General features: G+C 57.3%; 1 protein-coding gene across 4 annotated transcripts in view; it reads right to left on the reverse strand.

The window, feature by feature from the left end:
- ZNF385C (zinc finger protein 385C) overlaps positions 1-19,041 on the reverse strand; it is a 55,989-nt gene that overhangs the window by 24,933 nt on the left and 12,015 nt on the right. For 2 of the 4 annotated variants that reach the window (XM_027701457.1, XM_027701454.1), the window contains exon 2: positions 14,186-14,434. The exons of 1 other annotated variant lie outside the window; for it this stretch is intronic. In XM_027701457.1, coding sequence (XP_027557258.1) covers positions 14,186-14,434 — 249 coding nt within the window. Of the gene's footprint in view, positions 1-3,202; positions 3,280-14,185; positions 14,435-19,041 lie in introns of those variants that run through there. One more of the 4 variants, XM_027701456.1, reaches the window with a different exon arrangement.

Below are 19,041 nucleotides of genomic sequence, written 5' to 3' on the forward strand. Positions count from 1 at the left end.
TTCTTCCATTAGCAGTGAAAATTAATGATTTCTATTATTGAAGCACCTGAAGGCAGGTACCTCCCTCGCACAGCCGGGGCTGGGCTGGCACCGAGCCCCCGGAGAGCCGAGAAGAGCCTCGAGGAGACAGACAGGTTCAGAGAGGATAAGGGACATGGCCAGGGCCACCCAGCAGGTCGGTGGCAGAGCCAGGCTCCAGGCCGGCGGCCATCCCCTCTCAGTGGTGCCATCCCAGACGTGCCAGAGCGATGCACACAGACCACCACAGCGACGCCCAAACCACTGCACGTGACTGTGCCACAGCTGCCCCCAGCACCCCTCGAAGCAGTGAAACCACGTGGGCTCCAGCCAGCCCCAGCTTTGCTTGGGAAGGGAGAAAAGGGGAATTACCCCATTTTCAGGGGAGCAAGTCCTGAGGGGCCAAGAGGGCTTTTAAACCCCAATCCACTCACATATTCCCCCTCTTAAGTTTCATAGCCCTTTGCCTCCCCCCACCTGCTCTCTCCTCCCAGCATTATTCCCTGAGCACAGCTCCATCAAGGCTGCGCCGACAGGCTGAAGTGTGTAAGCCCCCACCACGGCTGCCCCACAGCCAGGCTTGTCATGATCAGGGTTTGGAAGATGACACACATCCGTCATTATTTTTTAATTAGATTTTTATTTCCTACCTCTAGTATTTCATTGTAATTTCCGCCACTCCTACCCAGGCCACGCTAATATAATCACTCCGGCAGAGAGTGGGAGCAGCCAGCCCACTTGTTCCAACATCCCGCTCAGGAAAGGCAAAAAAAAGCAATTTGCTAAATCCCCAGCCCCTGCAGTCATTACAAGCTCGAGGACATCAGGTGGGTGCTGGAACAGACCATCAAAGCATCGGTGCTGGCAGCACCTGCCGGGAGCATCAGCACCAAGAAACTTCAAAAATAAGTCCATGTTTGCTCAAAATACTTGTTAGAAATTCATTATTGCAGGTGAGGCATAATTAAAAATGGGCTAAAGAGATTTGTGAATTATACCCTCGGCTTGATGCTGGAGATGCAGTGATATTTTCTAGCCCACATCATCCTGGAGGTCAAGATTAGATGACAGCTTGGTCTAAAAATACTCTGAAGGGTAGGCTGAGGCTGTTGGAGGAGGTCGGAGCCCCCTGTGCCCCCCCACCAGGTTTAACTCAGGGTTGAAACCAGGGGACAGATGTTTCCCCCAGGACATTGCTTGGAGCAAGCCCCAATAATAAAAACAACCGCTGCATTTACAGGGAAAATTCACCCAAAACAACTGCAGGGAGAGCTCCGTCCCACCATCTGCCAAAGGAGCCCCAAAGCCAAATCCGCGGCTGAGTGGGGCCAGGCTCCCCTCACCATTACCCCCCACAGCTTCCAGAGGGCTGGAATCACCATGCAAGCACTATACAACCATCACGTTCCTCCACCCAGAGTTACATGGTCCCAGCACAGGATTGCCAGCAAGCCCAAAGCACTGCGGGGTCAAAATTGAAGCCTTAGTGTCTATTCAAGATTTCCTCCACATTTGAGACCACAACGTGAAAAGCAAGCTCTGCTGTTGGTTTTTGTTTGTCTTTTAAACCTGCTTTGCCTGACAAGTATTCCAGATAAATATCCCGAGTAGTGTTACACGTTCCAGAGATACAGGGAAAGACAGCTTGGAGAAAAGATTGTGTTTCAAACTATTAGAAAAATTAAAGTGATCCATGGGAGACAGCTGGGGCTGCAGCCACCCCAACGCGGGCACCTCAGCGCGGCCCTGACCGATGTGCCAGACCAATGACATCCGTGTTCCTGGCTCCAGCAGCCAGAGGCACCCACAAGCACACACCAGTGACATGTTACCAGAGGAAAGCGAGTGCACGGCAGCCTGCAGACGTGCCTGTGCTCACAGGGATGTGCAACCACACACGTATGGACACGCATGGAGAGGAGCGGCGCCGCTGCCCGCAGGGATGTGCCGGACCCATTGCTGCCAGCGGCCAGGGCCACGCTCCCTCCCCAGCGCCTGCCACGAAGTTAGTGCTGATAACACCAAAACCACTAAAATTACCAGCCCTGAATCCACGTGAAACGGGTCCAAGAGCAGCGTCATGCTCTGTTTGCTGCCGCTGCTCCGCTCCTCAAGCCCGCGATGGCCACGGAGCTCCACCACCAGCCACCTGGCCGCCCTCGCCAGGACACTTGCCGGCCGCTCCCCGCAGCCTCATTTCCCACAAAAAGCACCAAAACATTTGCATCACAGTCGCAGCAGAAACGCAAGTTGGAGCTGACACCCAGATAAAGAGCAAGGGCAAAATCCAGCCCCGTCAGCACACAACCTTTTCCCTCCTCTTTTTGCAGCCCTGGGAAAAATCAATAAGATGCAGTGAGTCAAACTCAGCTTGAATCCCGTAAGTAATTAGGATTAGCAGGCTGGGAGCCGAGGGAACAGGCTGCCTGTGTGCTGGGCAGGGAGGGACCATTTTGTGGGTGTAGGGTACAGCCTCAGCTGATGCAAATAACAATAACAGCTCTTTAACGGGTGTTTTAGGCAGGGCGGCAATAGGGAATGGGAACGACATGATTTGCTTAGAAACAAGAAAATCTCATGAGGGTAATGTGGGCTGCCAAGCCCTGCTGCGAGAAAGATGGGGACCCCACAGGTGAATCAATATTTGAGTTTGATGCCGAGCCCATTCCTAGCCCCTCGCTACAAGCCCAGACTCTTCAAGTACCGCGTATTCCCGGGAGTAAATAACCCACCTCAATGTTTCACTATTCAGAGTTAAGTTTGTGGCCAAAATCTCCAAGTGAAGAGACGTAGACACGCACAGCCTGAACATAGCTACCAGCAAAATAAGAACCAATTCGGTATGTTTCTGTCTATAAAGAACAGCCTCGACCCTGATTTAGTGCCCTTTTCCCCATCTGAAGGAACTCAGCAGAAGCCGGGAGCGCTCGAATCACGGCCGGAGCAGCCCCGGGACAGTGGCGGGGCTATACCCCGATCCCCCCCGCGCCAACCCCACCGTCCCTCCGACCCCCGCCCGGCCCCGGAGCCCCGCGGCTGACCCGGTCCCGCTGCACCGTCGGGCTCCCGCTGCCCCGGGCAGCGGCTCCGCCAGCGGCGAGACGGGGGTGAGGAGGCGATGGGAGGAGAGAGAAGGGGGGCAACGAGGAGAGATGGGGCTGCGGGAAAGTTGCGTTTCACCCACCTAGAAGCATTTTGGATGCGGCTGCGTCGCCTCCGCGCTGCCGGTGCCTCCCGCTCGCCGGGCAGAGCTGCGGGCAGGGCCGGGCGGGCGCAACCCCCGCTCCGCCGCCCAGCGCTGCCGCCCCTCGCCCCGCGTCCGGCCCCGCCTCGGCCCCGCCGGAACGCGGGGGGGAGAAGCTGCCGGAGGTGCCGGGTGTCAGCGTGGAAATGGGCGGGGGGAGCGGGCGGCCCCCGCCTCGCACAGCCGCCCCCGCGCCGGGGCTGCCCAAGCACCGAAACCCGGGGCGGGAGGAGGGAGCCCTCAACTGCGCCCCCGGGGCTCTGTCCGAGCGTCCTCCAAAGGGGCTGCTTTGGGGTGACACCTGCCAAGGTGCCCCCGTGGGTCTCGGCCGCGGGGTTTGCTCAGGGAGGGGAGACAGAGGCAGCCACCCACCCCAACCCCCGGGAAAGGCTCCTCGGCAGCAGGAGCCGCGTGTCCCTGCCTGGTGGCCACATGTCCCTGCCCGGTGCCTGCGGGTCCCTGCCCAGCTCAACACTGACCCCAAGCACTGGAAACACGCAGGGCCGACCCAAACATGGCATCAGCTCAAGGGGTGACATGAGTGGACTCGGGAAGCCTGATCCACGTAGGGGGCTCACCCCAGCCCCCCATGATTGGGGTTTTCATGAGCCCAGGGCCTGCTGCCCACCCCATTGGTTGGTTAGCAGAGGCTGTGGTAGTTGGGCTCCCCATGGCAGCACCTTCTCTGTGCTGATTTTTGGCCTCTTCTCTGTAGGGGAGGCTCAGGACTTCCTTACATTGGTGCCCTTTAAACAGGGAAATGAATGAAAAACCTGCCTGTGAAAAGAGGAAACAATCGTCTCCCCCCACTCCCTGAAAGGGAGACAACAACAAGGAGGGTATTGAATACTCCCTCAAGTCAAACAATTCAAGGAGTTGGGCAGAAACTGCTGGGCCACGAGCAGCGTGAAAATGAAGATGTTAAACCATGAGATGCTGAAGTCCTTTCCCATGTGCCAGAGCCAGACCAGGCACTTTTGGGGTAAATTACAGAATTTTGGTGCACTGAAAAGCATTTAAAGCCATCAGGACTTCCCCTGGGCGCTGCTGCCAGACCAGGGCACCCCAGGGGTCCTTCTCCCAAAACCCACCCAGGCTAGGCTGGCACTGGGGCAGCCCTGGCAGAGCCCCGGGCAGGGTGTTGCTGTCGGGGTCGTTAGCAGCAGCAGTAAGTTTAGCCAGGGCAGTCGCTAATCTGGGATTGACAGCTGGCCCTGCGCGCCTGGCCCTGGCCTCCCGCAGGCTATTTAAACCCAATATTAATTTGTTTAATGTCATCAGCAGTTTGGTGTTACTGCAAGGAGCATCGAGCAGAGGGAGTATGGAAGTGTAAAGACTGGGAGGAAAGTGGGGCTGACAACCATATAGTGGCTGTTCTCCTTTCCCCTGGGATGACCACAAGCCATGAGCAAGTTTGGCATCTCTTGGCAAAGACCAGCTGGACCAATGTACAGCCTTGACCCCCTCCCTCCATCCCCCATCCGCCCTTGCCCCCATCCCTGACCAGCCCCTTGAGTTCTACCCATCAATTCCATCAATAAATCCTCTCCCAGCTCCATCTGGTGCCGTGTTCATCCCAGCTGGGCAGGCAGGTCCTGGCTGGCATTGCTGTGGCTGGGGGCTCGAGCTGTTGTGACACGGAGGGGTGGGAATGAGGAACGGCGGCGTGGGATGCTGTGCTCCTTTGTGGCCAAGCCTTTGAGGCCATCTGGAGCAGGGGCTAATTGCAGGTGCTGATTACAGCCCCTGCCATTAACGCCTCCGGCCCTCCCTGCCCAGCCCAGCAGATCACTGGAATTTCCCGGCACTGCAGCGTGGGTCCGGCGGGTGCATAATTTGCTATATTTGTCCACGGGCCCTGGTGCTGGCACACAGGGCAGCAGCACAAACCCTCCCACGGGGCCCAGACCTGCGTCACCCTCCCGGTGATGCCATCAGCCGCTCCATCCCCCAGGGAGCAAAGCCCGTGGCTGCTGCTCCCCACAACCTGCGCTGTGGGACGGAGCTGCTGGAGCACCTTCCCCAGAGCGGCTGTGAAGGGCGCCTGGGGGCCCTGACAACCAGCTCCACCGTCCCTGTGTAATTCTGTGGGAGGCCCTAAAAAAAACCAGAGCCAACAGTGGGTCACATGCCACAAGCCCCCGTGGTCACCCCTTTCCGACACAGGTTGATATCCACACACAAGGCCCTGATGGCTGAGTGTCCTGAAAGCACGGGGACAGAACCAGAGGGTTCCTTGTGGAAAGGCCCCAGCCCCCAACCCTCAGCGTGTGTGCTCATCACACACGTCCTGGAAGAGGCAAATCCCAAACATGCAGTCAGAGGAGAGTGTTTGCCAACAGCCACCATAGAGCTGGACTTGCTTGGGCAGGTCTGCTCGAGCTGTGCTTGTGGCTTAAAGGGAGAAGAGGGAGGGCAGGGAGATGGGGAGGGTGCTCAGGCTCGGTTTGGGCACAGGCTGTCCCTAATGTCACTGATTCACTGGGCTCTTTGTGAGGAGAGGCTCCAGGAACTACAATAGAGAGATTAATCTGAACCCTACTGAGGGAGGGCAGTGTTAAACTCTTCACTGGCTGAGAGACATCCAGGAAAGGCTCTCCCCAGCCTTAGACTCCAGTCTGGCAAATAGTGACTGGAATTGGGCAATGAACACTTCAATAAAGGAGAAGGGAGACAGAGGGATAAAAACCCAGGAAGAAGCACTCTCCCCCCGCCCCCAGCCCAGGTCTGCCAAGCCCTCCAGAGCCTTTCTGGCTGACTTTGTTCACCAAGGATTTAGGGTATAATTTGGGGGTGAAAGATGCCAGATAGGATCAAGACCGATACACCTGGAGGACGTGTATCAGTTTTCTTCTGCTCTGTAACCTGAGCCCTGTCAGGAGCAGAAGGCTCCGGCTGGAGCAGCCGCCGGCGCTTCATCCCTGCTGGGCCAGGAAGGCGGGCGCTGACCTTTCCTGCTCCTGAGTTTGCTCAGGATTAAGGTAACATATTTTAAGGGCTGAATCCCCCCCTCGAGGGGTTCCCACACAAAGAGGATGGGGTTTGCAGCTTGGGTCGCCCTGTCATTCTCCTGATAAACAGGAACTCGTTAAACCGCCGAATCCACAGTGCCCACCCAGATCCTGTTTTTTAATTAATCCTCAGTTTTTTTAATGAATCCTTCCTGAAGACTTCTGCTTTTATGCATCTAAAAGGAACAAACTGGGGTGCCATGTGTCTGTGGAGGGGTTTGGTGGTCCCAGGGGACACACCCCCCAGCTCTGCCCCTCAAGGATGAGCTGATGATGTGGGCAGGGCTGTGGGAGAAGAGCAGGGGCATTGTGCCTCCCATCTTAATCATCTTTCCCAGGGAGATGGCTAATTACAAAGGCATCCAGGACAGGTCTGCGAGTAGGGTGGAGAAACTGGATGACGTAAAAATATTTAATTATCAGGAAAAGGGGTGGAAATTACACCTGGAAACAGTTTCAGAGAGAGAATGTAATATTTTCCCTCTAATCTAGCAGGGCCTACCTGTAAGGCACAGAGTAGAGGGTTCCACCTGCCACCACACTTTGGTTCCCACCAGCCCTGTGCAGATTTTCTGGGGTGCCACAGGGCTCATGAGCCCCTATATAGATTCAGCTGGGGGTTGGCATGGAAACCAGCTACCCAAAAACTTCTGGATGCTTAATTAGCCAGGGATGACCCAGCTCCGGTCTCACCTGCCAGGTCCCTGCTCAGCTCTGGCCCCTCAGGAATTGCCAGGGCCAGGGAGCTTTTCTGGGCACACACTCAGGTGCCCCAACACAGAGCACACCAAGGCACTCCTGCTGGCACGGCAACGGCCAAATAAATTGAACTATTCCTCATAAATCTGTAACTGTAGAAAATACCAAAGGTGAGCTGGAGCAGTGTTGTGGGCGAGCTTTCCAAAAGCAGCGATAACTCAGGGGCAAGAAAAAAGAAGGGAACTGAATTTGAGGCGAACAGGCAGTGCCCCCAGGCAGAGGCTGCCCTGCTCCGACAGCTCCGACAGCTCCGACAACTCCAGGGCCCCAATCCGACTCTCACGCTCCAAAAGCAAAGACGTGAGGGCAGCCTGGGGGGGCCACAAAGAAAGGCCACAGTCCTTGTGCTGAAGGGACACACGGCTGCACACACTGGTCCCTCACGGCCAACTCCCCCGGCACACCCAGAGCCGCACTGCCCTGCTCCCAGCTCTGCTCCCAGCTCTGCTCCCGGCTCTGCTCCCGGCTCTGCTCCCAGCTCTGCTCCCAGCAGCACTGGGACCAGCGAGAGGGATGTCCCCAGCCCCTGGATCCCTGCTCCCAACCCCAGCCTGTTCCCATGGCTGCAAAGGACAGAATCCCATTTTCTCCCTCTGCACACCCGCGCTGACACCGTGGGGTTATAGAAAGGAGAGCTCACTCCGGGAAAGAGGCAGAAGCATGACGAGGGGAGATCATCTCTTCAGAGAAAATTTTATATTGCTTACGACTTACTGTCTGGGAACATAAAACAGTTTAAGCAGTCGACCCTAAATCACAGTGACAGCTCTACACTACCCACAACCCCTCGCTCGCCCTCCCCCAGCTCCCCCCCGAGCTGCCTCCGCTCCCCATTCGCCCGGTTCCAAACGCTCACTCCTCCCGTGTCCCCGGGCGAGCAGCACACGCGTGTGGACAACACAGAGACACGGCGGGTACAGAGAGGGACCAGGGCTGGAGGCTGGGGGGGGATGAGCTGCATTTCCATCATGGAGACCCCGGACAAGTCACCTCCCCGTGGCTGTCACCCCTCCCCCGTGCCCCCAGTCAGCCCCGGTGCTCTTTGGGACGGCGCCTGGGCACGGGGAGGCCGCACAGCCCTCGCACGCACAGCCGGGCACGACCTGCTCTATCCAGCACCTCTAATCCCCAGTGACAGCTGGGGTGGGAGCGGGATGCTGCAGGATGCAGCCGGGTGCTGCGGGATGCTCATCTCTCTCCCATGTCAGAACAGGACAGCGGCTGCCCCTGCCCCTGAGAACAGCAGAGCCACTCGATGGGTGATGCCGAGGTCCTCTGTGTCCTCACCCCTCCCTGGGGACGTTTAAGACACAGGAGACCCCAGGTGGTTGGGGGGCACAGCTGAGCTCCCCCAGCAGGATGCAGTTGGATCCAGCGCCTGGGGTGGCCATGAGAGCCAGGAGCTGCCTAACCCCAGAGCTTCCCAAACACCGTGCCCCCTTCCTAGGGGGACATCACCCCCTTCCCAGGGACCTTGCCCCTCCTCAGAGCTGCTGATGGAGCCCTGGAAAAGGCCCCTTCAGGCTCAGAGCTCTCTCAGGAGGGGGACCAGCGAATGCTGACAAGTTGGGACACGCTCACAGTTTAGCTGCTGCTTGGACCATTTTTTCCCCACTTAAAATAAATCTCAGGCTTTCCAAATCTGCTGAGCTGATGTTACATGGGAAATTGTGAAATATTCCATGGCTACACGTTCCTCCTTGCTCTTAATCCACTTCTAATTAATGTCACGTGTGTCGCAGCCCTGAGCTGAGTGGCTGTGAAACGCTATTGAGGCAACTTGACAGCAAACCGACTGGAAGAAAGTGACAGCAAAATCCACGATTAAGGAGAACTGGCTCGCAACTGCAGGGCTTAAAAATAACGAGGCAATTTCCTACTGATTTTGGGAAAAATCGCCACTGCCAGCAGCACAGCACAGTCTCTGCCTTCACCACAGCCAGCGGCACCAGGGCACCCCGACAGCTCAGGCAGCCCCTGCCAGCCCACCCAAAGATGATACTTGATATATATTATCTGACTTTGACATCTTTTGGCTTGGTCTCTATATTTTTAAGGGAAAGTCCTTCCACAGATGCAGCTGGAGCATCTACCCTAGCCCCTCAAGCTCCTGCCGTGGGGTCTCCTACCTCCTCCGTGCCCCAGCAGCACAAACAAAGCCCAGCATCTTCTCTGTGTCATATTATGGCTAGGAGTTTAAATTTTAAGGATCTTTTTAGAATAAGTGTGTCAGGAAAAAATACCCCTGAAGCTCTGGCCAGAACTCGGGATGCAGAGCGGGAGGGGAGAGTCCCAGTGGGGAAGGCTCCACACCATGAAACCCTTCCAGACAAAGCTGACCACTGATCGATTAATTTTCTATTTGAAGTTACTGACTCAATAAAATCAGAGATTAGTTATGCTAGAGTTATTAATCCACAGGAAGCTGAATAGCTGGGCTTTTCAGAGGGACAGCAAGTTAATGGGGTATTTTCCGAGGATTTAGAAAGGGAGCAGTTTTCTCTGGATTCGTGGGCTGGCACGAGGCTGATGTGCCTGGAGCAGGGTCTGGGCTCGTGCGGCGCCTCTCACACGGAGCCCGCAGGCCCTTTCCGCCACGGAAAATGGCTTTTTTAGTAGAACAAGAGCATTTAGTGAAACAGAGCTTTTCTGCCACTTCCCAGTGGCAAGGGTAAATCCCTCCCCTTCTCAGCCCTCCCAGCTCTGCCCCCAGGAGCCCCAAGGGACATCCCTGCACCCATCCCTACACCCAAATGGGAAGGGAGAAGGCTGTGAGTAAGCAGAGGGAAGGAAAACTTGAAATTACCCAACTGAGCTTCTGCAAGTGACGCCTGATCCCAGCCAACATCTTTAAGACATGAAAAAACCATTGTATTTTCCCCACTGAGATTCCAGGTTATTCAAATCTGATCTGAAAAGCTATTTTTGCTCATCTTTGCTCGCAGCTGAAGGGAGCAGCCGAGGCCAACGGAGCAGGAGGACTCCGTATGTTTGTCCTTCTTAAATTCACAGAAGCTTAAAATCTGAACCCTGGTGCTGCCTGGGCACTAGGTGTCAATCAGCACCCAGCAGATGCAGGGGCTGCCCCAGCTGAATGTTAAAGCCCTTTAACACTCAGACTGGGCACGGATCTGTTACTGGGAAGTTCGGGAGAGCCCAACATGCTGCCAAAGTCCCTGGCGAGCGACGCTGTGAGGTGGCTCCCGCGCCAGACAGACCCTGGCCTTTCCCTGCCGAATTTCTCCGAAAGGTCCCAAAAGCAGGAGAGCAGCAAACTGCTGCAGGAGTTAAGGAGGGAGCCAGAAAGAGCAACGTTCCCTCTGGCATTGCTGGAGCAGGTCCTGGCAGGCACCCGAGGCTGGGCACGGCCGGGAGCTCCGGCAGACACGAGGACGTCCCAGCCCCGACCCAGTGGTGACACGGCCGCTGCACCCTGATTAGTCCCAATTAGACCCTAATCCCACATGTTTGCAGATTATTTAAATCAATACATTGGGTTTATTGCAGACAAAGCCCCACTGAGCATCGCCCTGTTTATTAACAACAATTAAAGGATTCCGTGTGGAACATGAAATGGAACAAAATGGGATTGGCACCAGTTTGCTCGGTAATGAACAGCTGAAGGGCTGCAACAGCAGAGAGCGGCCGAGGGAAGGAGGAGGGAACATGCTGCAGCTGAGCAATGAGATGCCAGAGCACACAGAGCAGGGTCATGGAAAAGGATCATGGACCAGGACCACATGCAGGATCATGGACTGGGATCACACACCCACCAGACTGTCCATGGTCAGACCCACCAGCTCCCCTCTCTCCTCTGCTCCCCACGCCAGGGCACAGCTTTCCCAGGCACTGCTCTGGGTGGTTTTCAGGATTTGTTTCCCAGCAGGGCTATCCTGACCGGGTAGAGAGTGTGGCCATGGACTCCCTGGTCAGTGCAACAGGCGATAACCCAGCCTTGGGCACTGTGACCCAGACTCTGTCCCACAGGAGCCAGTCGAGGGGAATGGGTTCCCCCCAACTGCCAAAATCAGGGAGTTCAGCTGGCACCCCCTGTGAAACCCAAGATAATCCCACCAGCAGCTGCCAGCCCCCCCAGCTCCCAGAGCAGCCCAGGCTCCCCCGGGGTCCCCACATCCCCTCCTGGGGCCCCCGCTCTGCGCTGCAGACCCAGCGATGCTGAAGCTGTCACAGTGATTTCTCTGCTCATCTCAAGCCTTTCTGCTCCCAAACACGCATGGGCAGACATTTCAGCAGATAACTGGGGAAACCAGGACCTTTCCCTTTGCACGAAACTGCTGTTCCAGAGCTGTGTTGCCAAAGGGGGGAACGGCACCAGGCAGCCCCAGTGTGAGGGGGAAGGTGGCACCGGGCAGCCCTGGGGAGGGTCAGGGTAGGTAACACCACGGGGCACGTGGAAATGAGGAAGAGCTTGTGACATGGATCAGCCCCGGGGCACAGCTGGCTCTGGGTGTTTTGGCCCAACCCTGCCTTGGCACTCGATTTGGGGGAGCAGCCCAGTAGCCCCCAGGGCCAGGAGCCTGATGCTCCAAAGGAGACTGCTTCCCACTGCCTCTCAGGAAGATGTGAGCTGGCAGGGCCCAGGGATGCTGCTCCAGCAGTGGCGAGCTCAAGTTCCTCTTTACACCCCATGACTTTTTTGAGACACTACTGGAAAGGCCTTTTGGGGAGCAGTGGATAAGGCTGTAAATTCCTGAAATGCTCCAGCTCTGCCTGTCCTGTGATGGGAGCCCCAGCAATCATCCAGGATGACAAGGGGAGGCAGTGCCCCCCCATCCCTGTCCCTGCCCTCACCCTGCAGCTACCACGCCCTGTTTTGGGGTGTATCAGCTCTTCCTGCTCATTCTGCACCAGATGGGGGTTCAGCTCCTGAGGACTCCAAGAGTGAACTGAGCTCACTTGGGCTCCCTTGGAAATCACAGGCAATAATTAAATCACTTGTGACCCAGTTGGATTAGAACTGGCATCTGTGACAAGAAAACATCTTTTATCTGTGGGCACCCCATATCTAATCACCACCTGCACTGTGATTCTGTATGGGACAACAGGAATCTGGGATCTGCCTTGCAAGGAAATGCCTAATGAGCAATGGTTTGTTTATAAGCTGGGGTCTTTCTGGCACAGAGCTAATGAATTGTAATGACGCTGATTAGCACGTTTGCCAGCAATGCTCCTCTGCAGCTTTGCTCCATAAGATGCCAGCGTTCACAGCTTATGCAGGAAGAACGGATCCGAGGAGCCAGAGGGGAATGGGGAGACTGAGCAGCAGCTGGGAAGCTGCCTTTGATGTAGCTGTAGATGTCAGCATGAGACAGAGATTCCAGCCCAGAGGAACATCCCATCTTTGTCTAACACAATTATTTCATTTAATCCATTGTCTTTAACCTCCCAAGGCTCCCCCAGTCCTGACATGCCACTGGAGACCCTTCTTAGCTGTTCCCCTCCGTGGGCTGTGCCAGGCTGAGCCCAGCACCAGAGCAAGCACCTGCCCGAGAAGGGGTGACTGCTCCCATGACCACAGGCAGGTGCATTTCCTCAGCACCCAAAGGTGCTAGTTTGGCCAGTGAAGGGCTCCCAGATAACTGTGATGGGGCAGGGCAGGGCTCCCTCAGCACCACCACCCTGCCAGCCCTGCCTGCGCCCTCCTGCCCACACACCACAGTCCAGGCAGGAACACAGGCAGGAGCTTGTCCTGTGCTTGTCCTCAGCTCACTGGTGCAAGGCAGACAGGGATGGTCCCCTCTTGGAACGATGCTGGAAATGAGATTTTTAACCAAAAGCGCAAGGAAAGGTCGGCTCCAGCCACACGGAGTGGCTGTGGCAGGAACAGGAGGGAGAGGGAGGCACAGGGAGCAGCTGCTGCCTGCAATTCCCCAGTGAGCAGATCCCAGCCCTGCACATGCAGGAGCCACTGTGCCCTGCCCGGCCGAGCAGAGCGTGCGGGGGCCCTGGGGCTGCGGCGTCTGCGCACCCCGACGCTGGCAGAGGTCAGGGACGGTGCAGAAGCACAAAGAGCAGACTGGCATGCTCTGAGATTCTTTGGCTCGGTAGGAAACACATCCTTGGACAGCCTCCCATCGAGCCACAGCCAGATCCAGGGTAAAATCTGGAAGCTGCAGGCTGGAATTTATGAGCCCTGTCCCCATTAAAATAGCCGGCGATATTTCCATCTGTCAGTAACAATGATGAACAGACCTACTCCTTTGCATATCCCAGGCCTTGCCCAAACAAAACCAACACCAGTCAGGACAGGATTTGGCACAGAGATGACCACTGCCCTGCTGGGAATTTATGGCTCCAGTCTGCCCAGTCTCTGGGAAGAGCAGGAGCAGGGAACCAGATAATTTTTAAGGTTCCTTCCACTCAGGGCATTCTGTGATTCTATGAAATTCTCATGGTTTGCTCCTAGCGCCAGACAAACCCTCACAGCTCAGGCAGAGCAGGTCAGCCATGGTGACAGGGTGACATTTCTGGGCACATTTCCCTGCTTTTATGCAGAAAATCTGCGGAGCCAGCTGGGCCCAGCCAGGTGAACGCTGGCAGATGGTACAGAGGGCAAGTGAGTCCTTGCCCTTGCACGAGCTCCTGCCCAGCGGCGCAGCACCTGCGTGTGCCGGCATCCCTGCCACGGGCCAGCATCCCTGCTGCAGCTGAAGGGGCCTCAGCACCAACATCTAAGCAGCATTTTGAATCAAACTCAGCACAGATACAGGAGATGTGCACAGCAGGAGCCTGGAGGAACAGGGTCAGGGCGGCACCAGGGAAGCATCATCCAGTAGCCCAGCAACCGACAGCCACTCCACCCTTGGACATGCTCGTCCCCGCTGCACAAACCTTCTATGGAACCCAAAAATACGCTCACAAAGACACAGAGCACCAGCAGCCACACTTACACAGGGACAGACCCACACGTGTCCATCCTTCTGGTGTCACAGCGTGGGCTCTCAGGCCCCAAAACCACCTGAGGGCTGGCAGTGACAGTTGGGGGGAAGCCCTGCAGTTCTCAGGCAGACCAGCAAGTGAGATGCCAAGGACAGAACACAGCGTTCCCGAACTTTCCATGAGCCCAGCGGAGCAGCTGTGCCAGAGCAAGGGCAGCCTTTGGGCAAGCTCGACCTGCTGGGTGGGCTCCTACCTTGGGCTGCTGGCATCTTCCCCTTGTTGAGCTGCTTGAGGCGCTTCTGGTGGGACTTGCCGTTGTAGTGGATCTGAGCCTGCGCGGCCGAGTTGAGCTGGATGTTGCAGACCTCGCAGAGTGTGAACGACTGGTGCTTCTTCTCCCGCTTCATGCGCTGCTCGGGCTGGCTGGGGGGGCAGGTGGCCACCTCTGCCAGCCGCACCGCGCTCTCGGGGCTGTGGGATGGGCTCAGGGGTCGCTTCATGCCTGCGGGAGGAAGGACAGACCCGCCATGAGGACAGAGGGACAGGAACGGGGTGCCATGTGAGGCTGGAGAGCCCAGCACAGGTCCCACGCCTCTGGGGTGTCTGGATCCAGGGGGGAATCCCTGAGCAAGAGCAACATCATTTGGGCAAGATGACATGAGCAGCAGCATTCCCAGAAGGGAATAACCCACTTCTTCCAAGTTTCCAGCTCCAGAAGACACTCCTTGTGTCAGTTCAAGTTTCTGTTCATTCCTGGACAGCACCGTGGGTTGGCCCAAGGCAGAGTTGGGATGGAACCAACTCTCTGCAGGCAAGAGACTCAGCTGGCAGGACTCATGTGCGGTGTGGGCATTCTGCAGCCCATCCCCACCATGGCAGGGGGACGACTGGCACCAGGACTGCCAGCCACCAGCAGGTGCCCGTCCTGAACGTGGGGCTCTGTGGGACCACCTTGCATGGGAAGCTGAAGCCCTAGACCCATACAGGGACACCACAGGGAAAAGCTGCCCAGGGAGGGGCTGGGGACAGCCCTCCAGTGACCTTTGCCTTGCAGGGACACTGTCCCTGCTGCCCAACCCAGAGCTGGGAGCTGGTGCGACATCCAGAACGGCCTCGGAGGTGCGAAAGTCACCCGAGCCCCGTGATCCAGTTACCACCTTGGAGCTGGCAGCTGCTGGTCACAAATACCCACAAGGACGCTGTGCCGAGACATCCCGAGGGGCCAAAGCAGGGGCCAGGGTGTCTGTGGGTGGCCAGGCAGGACCCAAGGGTGCCCTGCAGAGCCATCCCTGGCATCCTCGGGCAGGGCTCAGCCACCCATGTACTCCATGGGAGAGGAGCAAGGACCGGACCGGGGGCTTTGGCTCAGGCAGCCCAAAATGCTGCCGCATCGTGCTGGCGTGGGTGGGTTCGGAGTGGGGCTCCCCATCCACACAGCACCCATCAGGAGAGGGGGACTCGTTCCTCGGGCCCACCGGCGGGGTCGGGGGGGTCTCGGGGCGCTGCAGCCCCGTCCGTGGCCCCGCGGTGGCGCCGCCGCTCCGCTCCCGCGTGGGTCCCGCGGCGGCGGGAGCCGGGACCGGGCACGGCGGGGACCGGGGACAGCGGCGACAGGAGGCATCGGGTCACCCCCTCGCGGAGCGGGGGTGAGCTGCCACCCACCCACCCTTGGGGTGAGCACCCCCCAGTCCTCGGCGCGTCTCGGTCCCATCCTGCGCCTTCCCGCACCCCGGAGGTGGCCACGAGTGTCTCCATCAATAGTCCCGTTTAGGCAAAAGGAGCGGGAGGTCTTCCCACGAGCTGTTAACGGAGCCGGAGGCCTTTCCCAGGATAACCATTAGCAGAACAGCCGGAAAGCAGATCTGGATGATGATCAGCGCCAGGAATGTGAGACAGGGCTTCGGAACGCGGCAGGAACGGCGCACTGGTGGGGACACGCCAGAGGAGGCAGGTCGCTGGGTGCCCTTGGCATCCTCCCCCTCCCTGGGTATTTTTGATGCAATTACATCCCGGGACGCAGGGCTAAAATTGGAACATTATGTGGACAAAGTATCCTTAAAGTCTGCCTCGTCTTTAAAACAGGCACTGCTGTTGCTCTGATTAGCCAGTGACTTCTGTCCCGGCTCCCGGGGCAGCGTTTGAAGGTCTGTCCTAATTACACACACGCTTGTTGTCTCATTCACTTAATTTCTGCTGCGCCTGTTCTGCTTCTCAGGTGTCAAGGCCACAAACCGGGTCGCTCGTGGCTGGGATGGGTCACGGGACAGGTCATGGCACATGTGCCAGCAGCGTTCTGACTGATGACTACTTTGGGGCAGATTTCCCCTTTTCAGCAAAGCACTGAGGATCTTTCTGGGAGACTGTTGCCTTTCACAGGAGGGAAACTAAAACACAGTGAAGGTTAAGTGACACCACCCCGGTGACACCCCCCCGGTACTCTCAGGCTCCCTCCTGCCATCAGCACCAGTTTGTGTCCCATGGGACTTTTGTTGGGCCTGAACTCAATGAAGCCAACACGTGGGACCAGAACCTCCCTCTGAGTCAAACTGCCTTCGGCACGGAGCTGAGGGGATATCACAACAGCTGATCAGGAGATCAGTCCATTCAGCAGTGTAGGAGCAGGGAAAACACCACCCAAAGAGAAAGTCTGCATGAACTTGCTAAGAGAGCAAGAAATCCGAAAAAAAATCTGATTTGAATTCACATGATTCTGCACCAGTGAATCCACATTCCTTGTTCCCGGCTGAGCGCACACAACAGTAAATAAAAGCAGTGGAAGTAGAAAAATTGGTGTGAAAGTGGCCACCAACAACTGTCACAAAATTCCCTCAACCCCCCCGAGTAAGGACCGATTTCATGGTCCCACCACCTCAGGTTTGCACCATTGAGCAGCTCCGTGACCCCATCATTGCCCTGGGTGTTTGCACCAGGGACCCTGGCTGTGCCCCCTCTCCAGAGCCCCAGGGGAGCCCCAGACCTCCCGGAGGGGCAGCTCCACCATCCTACCTCCGCACAGACTCCTGTCTGCTGGCAGAGGTGATTTCTAGCCCACCCACCCATTTGGGCTCAGGACACAGCGACGCTCAAGAGGCAGCGCCTGGTGCCCCAGCCCGGCGCGGGAGGCTCCTACCTGGTGCCTGTGAAGGGAGCACCGAGCCCTGCCCTTGGCACTGCTGAGCCGAGCCGGCTCCTGCCCGTGTGCCACAGCCGTCAGGGCACCGCAGCCGCCCCTACGCCCGGAGAGTTCCCGACACTTGTCTCATGTTTCAAGGAGCACTTCAAATGCGGTTCGATCGCCACTAAATCAGCCCTCATCAGCAGCCTCCGGACGAGAGCGCCGGGCACGTCCGAGCTGGTGCCTGAGGCTCAGCAAGTTCCCAAAGAGCCTGGAGCGTCACGCGGGGCAGTGGGCGCCAGCTGGCAGGAGGTGGCACTGGAGGAGCCAGCTTGAGCCAAGAGCAGGAGGATGCACCTGACAGCAGCTCTCGGTGATGGGGGAGACAGGGGAATGGGGCAGCTTCCCAGGCCGTCTCAAAGGTTGGGCCTGGAGCTGGAGCAAGGCACATTTTAGGATAAGTCCATAAACCATCCGATGTCAGAGCAAGGATTAGTGGGAGCCACCTCTCCCCCAAGGCTCCAGGCTGCAGGCTGGCTCCTGGCACAGGAACCAGGGCACACAGGGGACTCAGATGACCCGCACCCCAAATGCCCCGGTTGGCTCTTACCTTCAGATGCTCCCCAGGGTTCCCCTCAGCGCTGCTCCCATGCAGCAGAGGGACATTGTGCAGCATCCCGGGAGGGCAGGGAGCATCACAGGGAGCGTCGCAGGGAGCATCACAGGGAGCATCGCAGGGAGCATCGCAGGGAGCACGGTGCCACTGCGTCTGTCCTCTCCCTTGCACATCAAGATCATTAACGCCGCAGGGCTGCGTGTCCCCTGAATCAGCAGATCCCAGCCCTGTTCCCGGGCAGTGAGGACAGCTGAAACCCAGCTGAAGGAGACGCCGTGGAGGGAACAAGGTTGCTCCTCTGCAGCGGGGCAGGGGAAGCGCCCATCCTCTCTGGGAAGCAAAACCTGGACAGTGCCACCAGCTCTCACACCAGCAGAGAAAACAGCAAAGCGAACAGAGGTGGGGAGTGTGGCATTCCATCCCAGGGTTCGGCTGTAGGTGTGAGCACAGTGCAGGAGCAGTGGGAGAGGAAGGACGGAGGCTCCATGATTCATCAGCCTGATCGGATGCTGCTCCCCCAGCCACCCCACGTGCTGCCAGTGGAGGAGAACCTGGCACAGGGCTGGCAAGATCACAGCATCCTTCAGGATTCTTGTGGCCAGCACAGAGTCACGTCTCACAGAGACACTCTGTTCTCTCAGGAAATAAAATACAGAGAACTGGGTGATGAACGGGGAGGCTCCGAGCCCTGGCAGCACCTCGTGCCTCCCTCACGGCTTGCTGAAACTGCCATGGGGAAGTTCCCAGAGAAGATGATTTTCCACAAGTGCAGGATCCAGAATGAGATCCAGGCCAGCTCCTGGGGAGCTGCCACCCCCCCCACAGACACCGACAGCTGGGCCAGCAGTGGTGCCACTGAAGGTACGAGGCCACAAGCATCACCATGAGCACCGCGGTGGCGGCAGTGATGGTCACATTCCCCCACCCACGTGTTCCCTGGAGGGCAAAGGTGGGGACACCCACCACGAGCACTTACAGTGACGAGTGGGGTCCCAGCAAGACCCACAGCAGAGGTGGGCAGAGTCTTCCCTCCCAGCTCCCCTCACTTCTGCATCTGGATCAGGACCTTTTCGGGGCAGAAACTGGCCTTTAAGTGAGCTTGTGGAGAGCTGCTGGCTCACAGGAGACCTCCAATTTAAGCTGGAGCTCTCACAGGCTCCTGTATTACAACGTAAATTAAATATTTGATAGTGCTAAGCAAGTGACATTTGCAGTCCGGTCATGGCAGGGGTATCGGATAGAGATATTTGCAACGGGATCTGTTTAAATCCATGTAGTGCTTTGGATCTGTCCATCAAAACAGGCCCAGAGCTTTATTAAAATAAACGTTATCAAACACCCGATCTGCTGGGGGAGGCTCTGGAGCCCATGCAGTGGG

Source organism: Neopelma chrysocephalum, unplaced genomic scaffold, assembly GCF_003984885.1.
Source record: "Neopelma chrysocephalum unplaced genomic scaffold, ASM398488v2 Primary Assembly neopelma1_157, whole genome shotgun sequence".
Taxonomy (NCBI): Eukaryota; Metazoa; Chordata; class Aves; order Passeriformes; family Pipridae; genus Neopelma; species Neopelma chrysocephalum.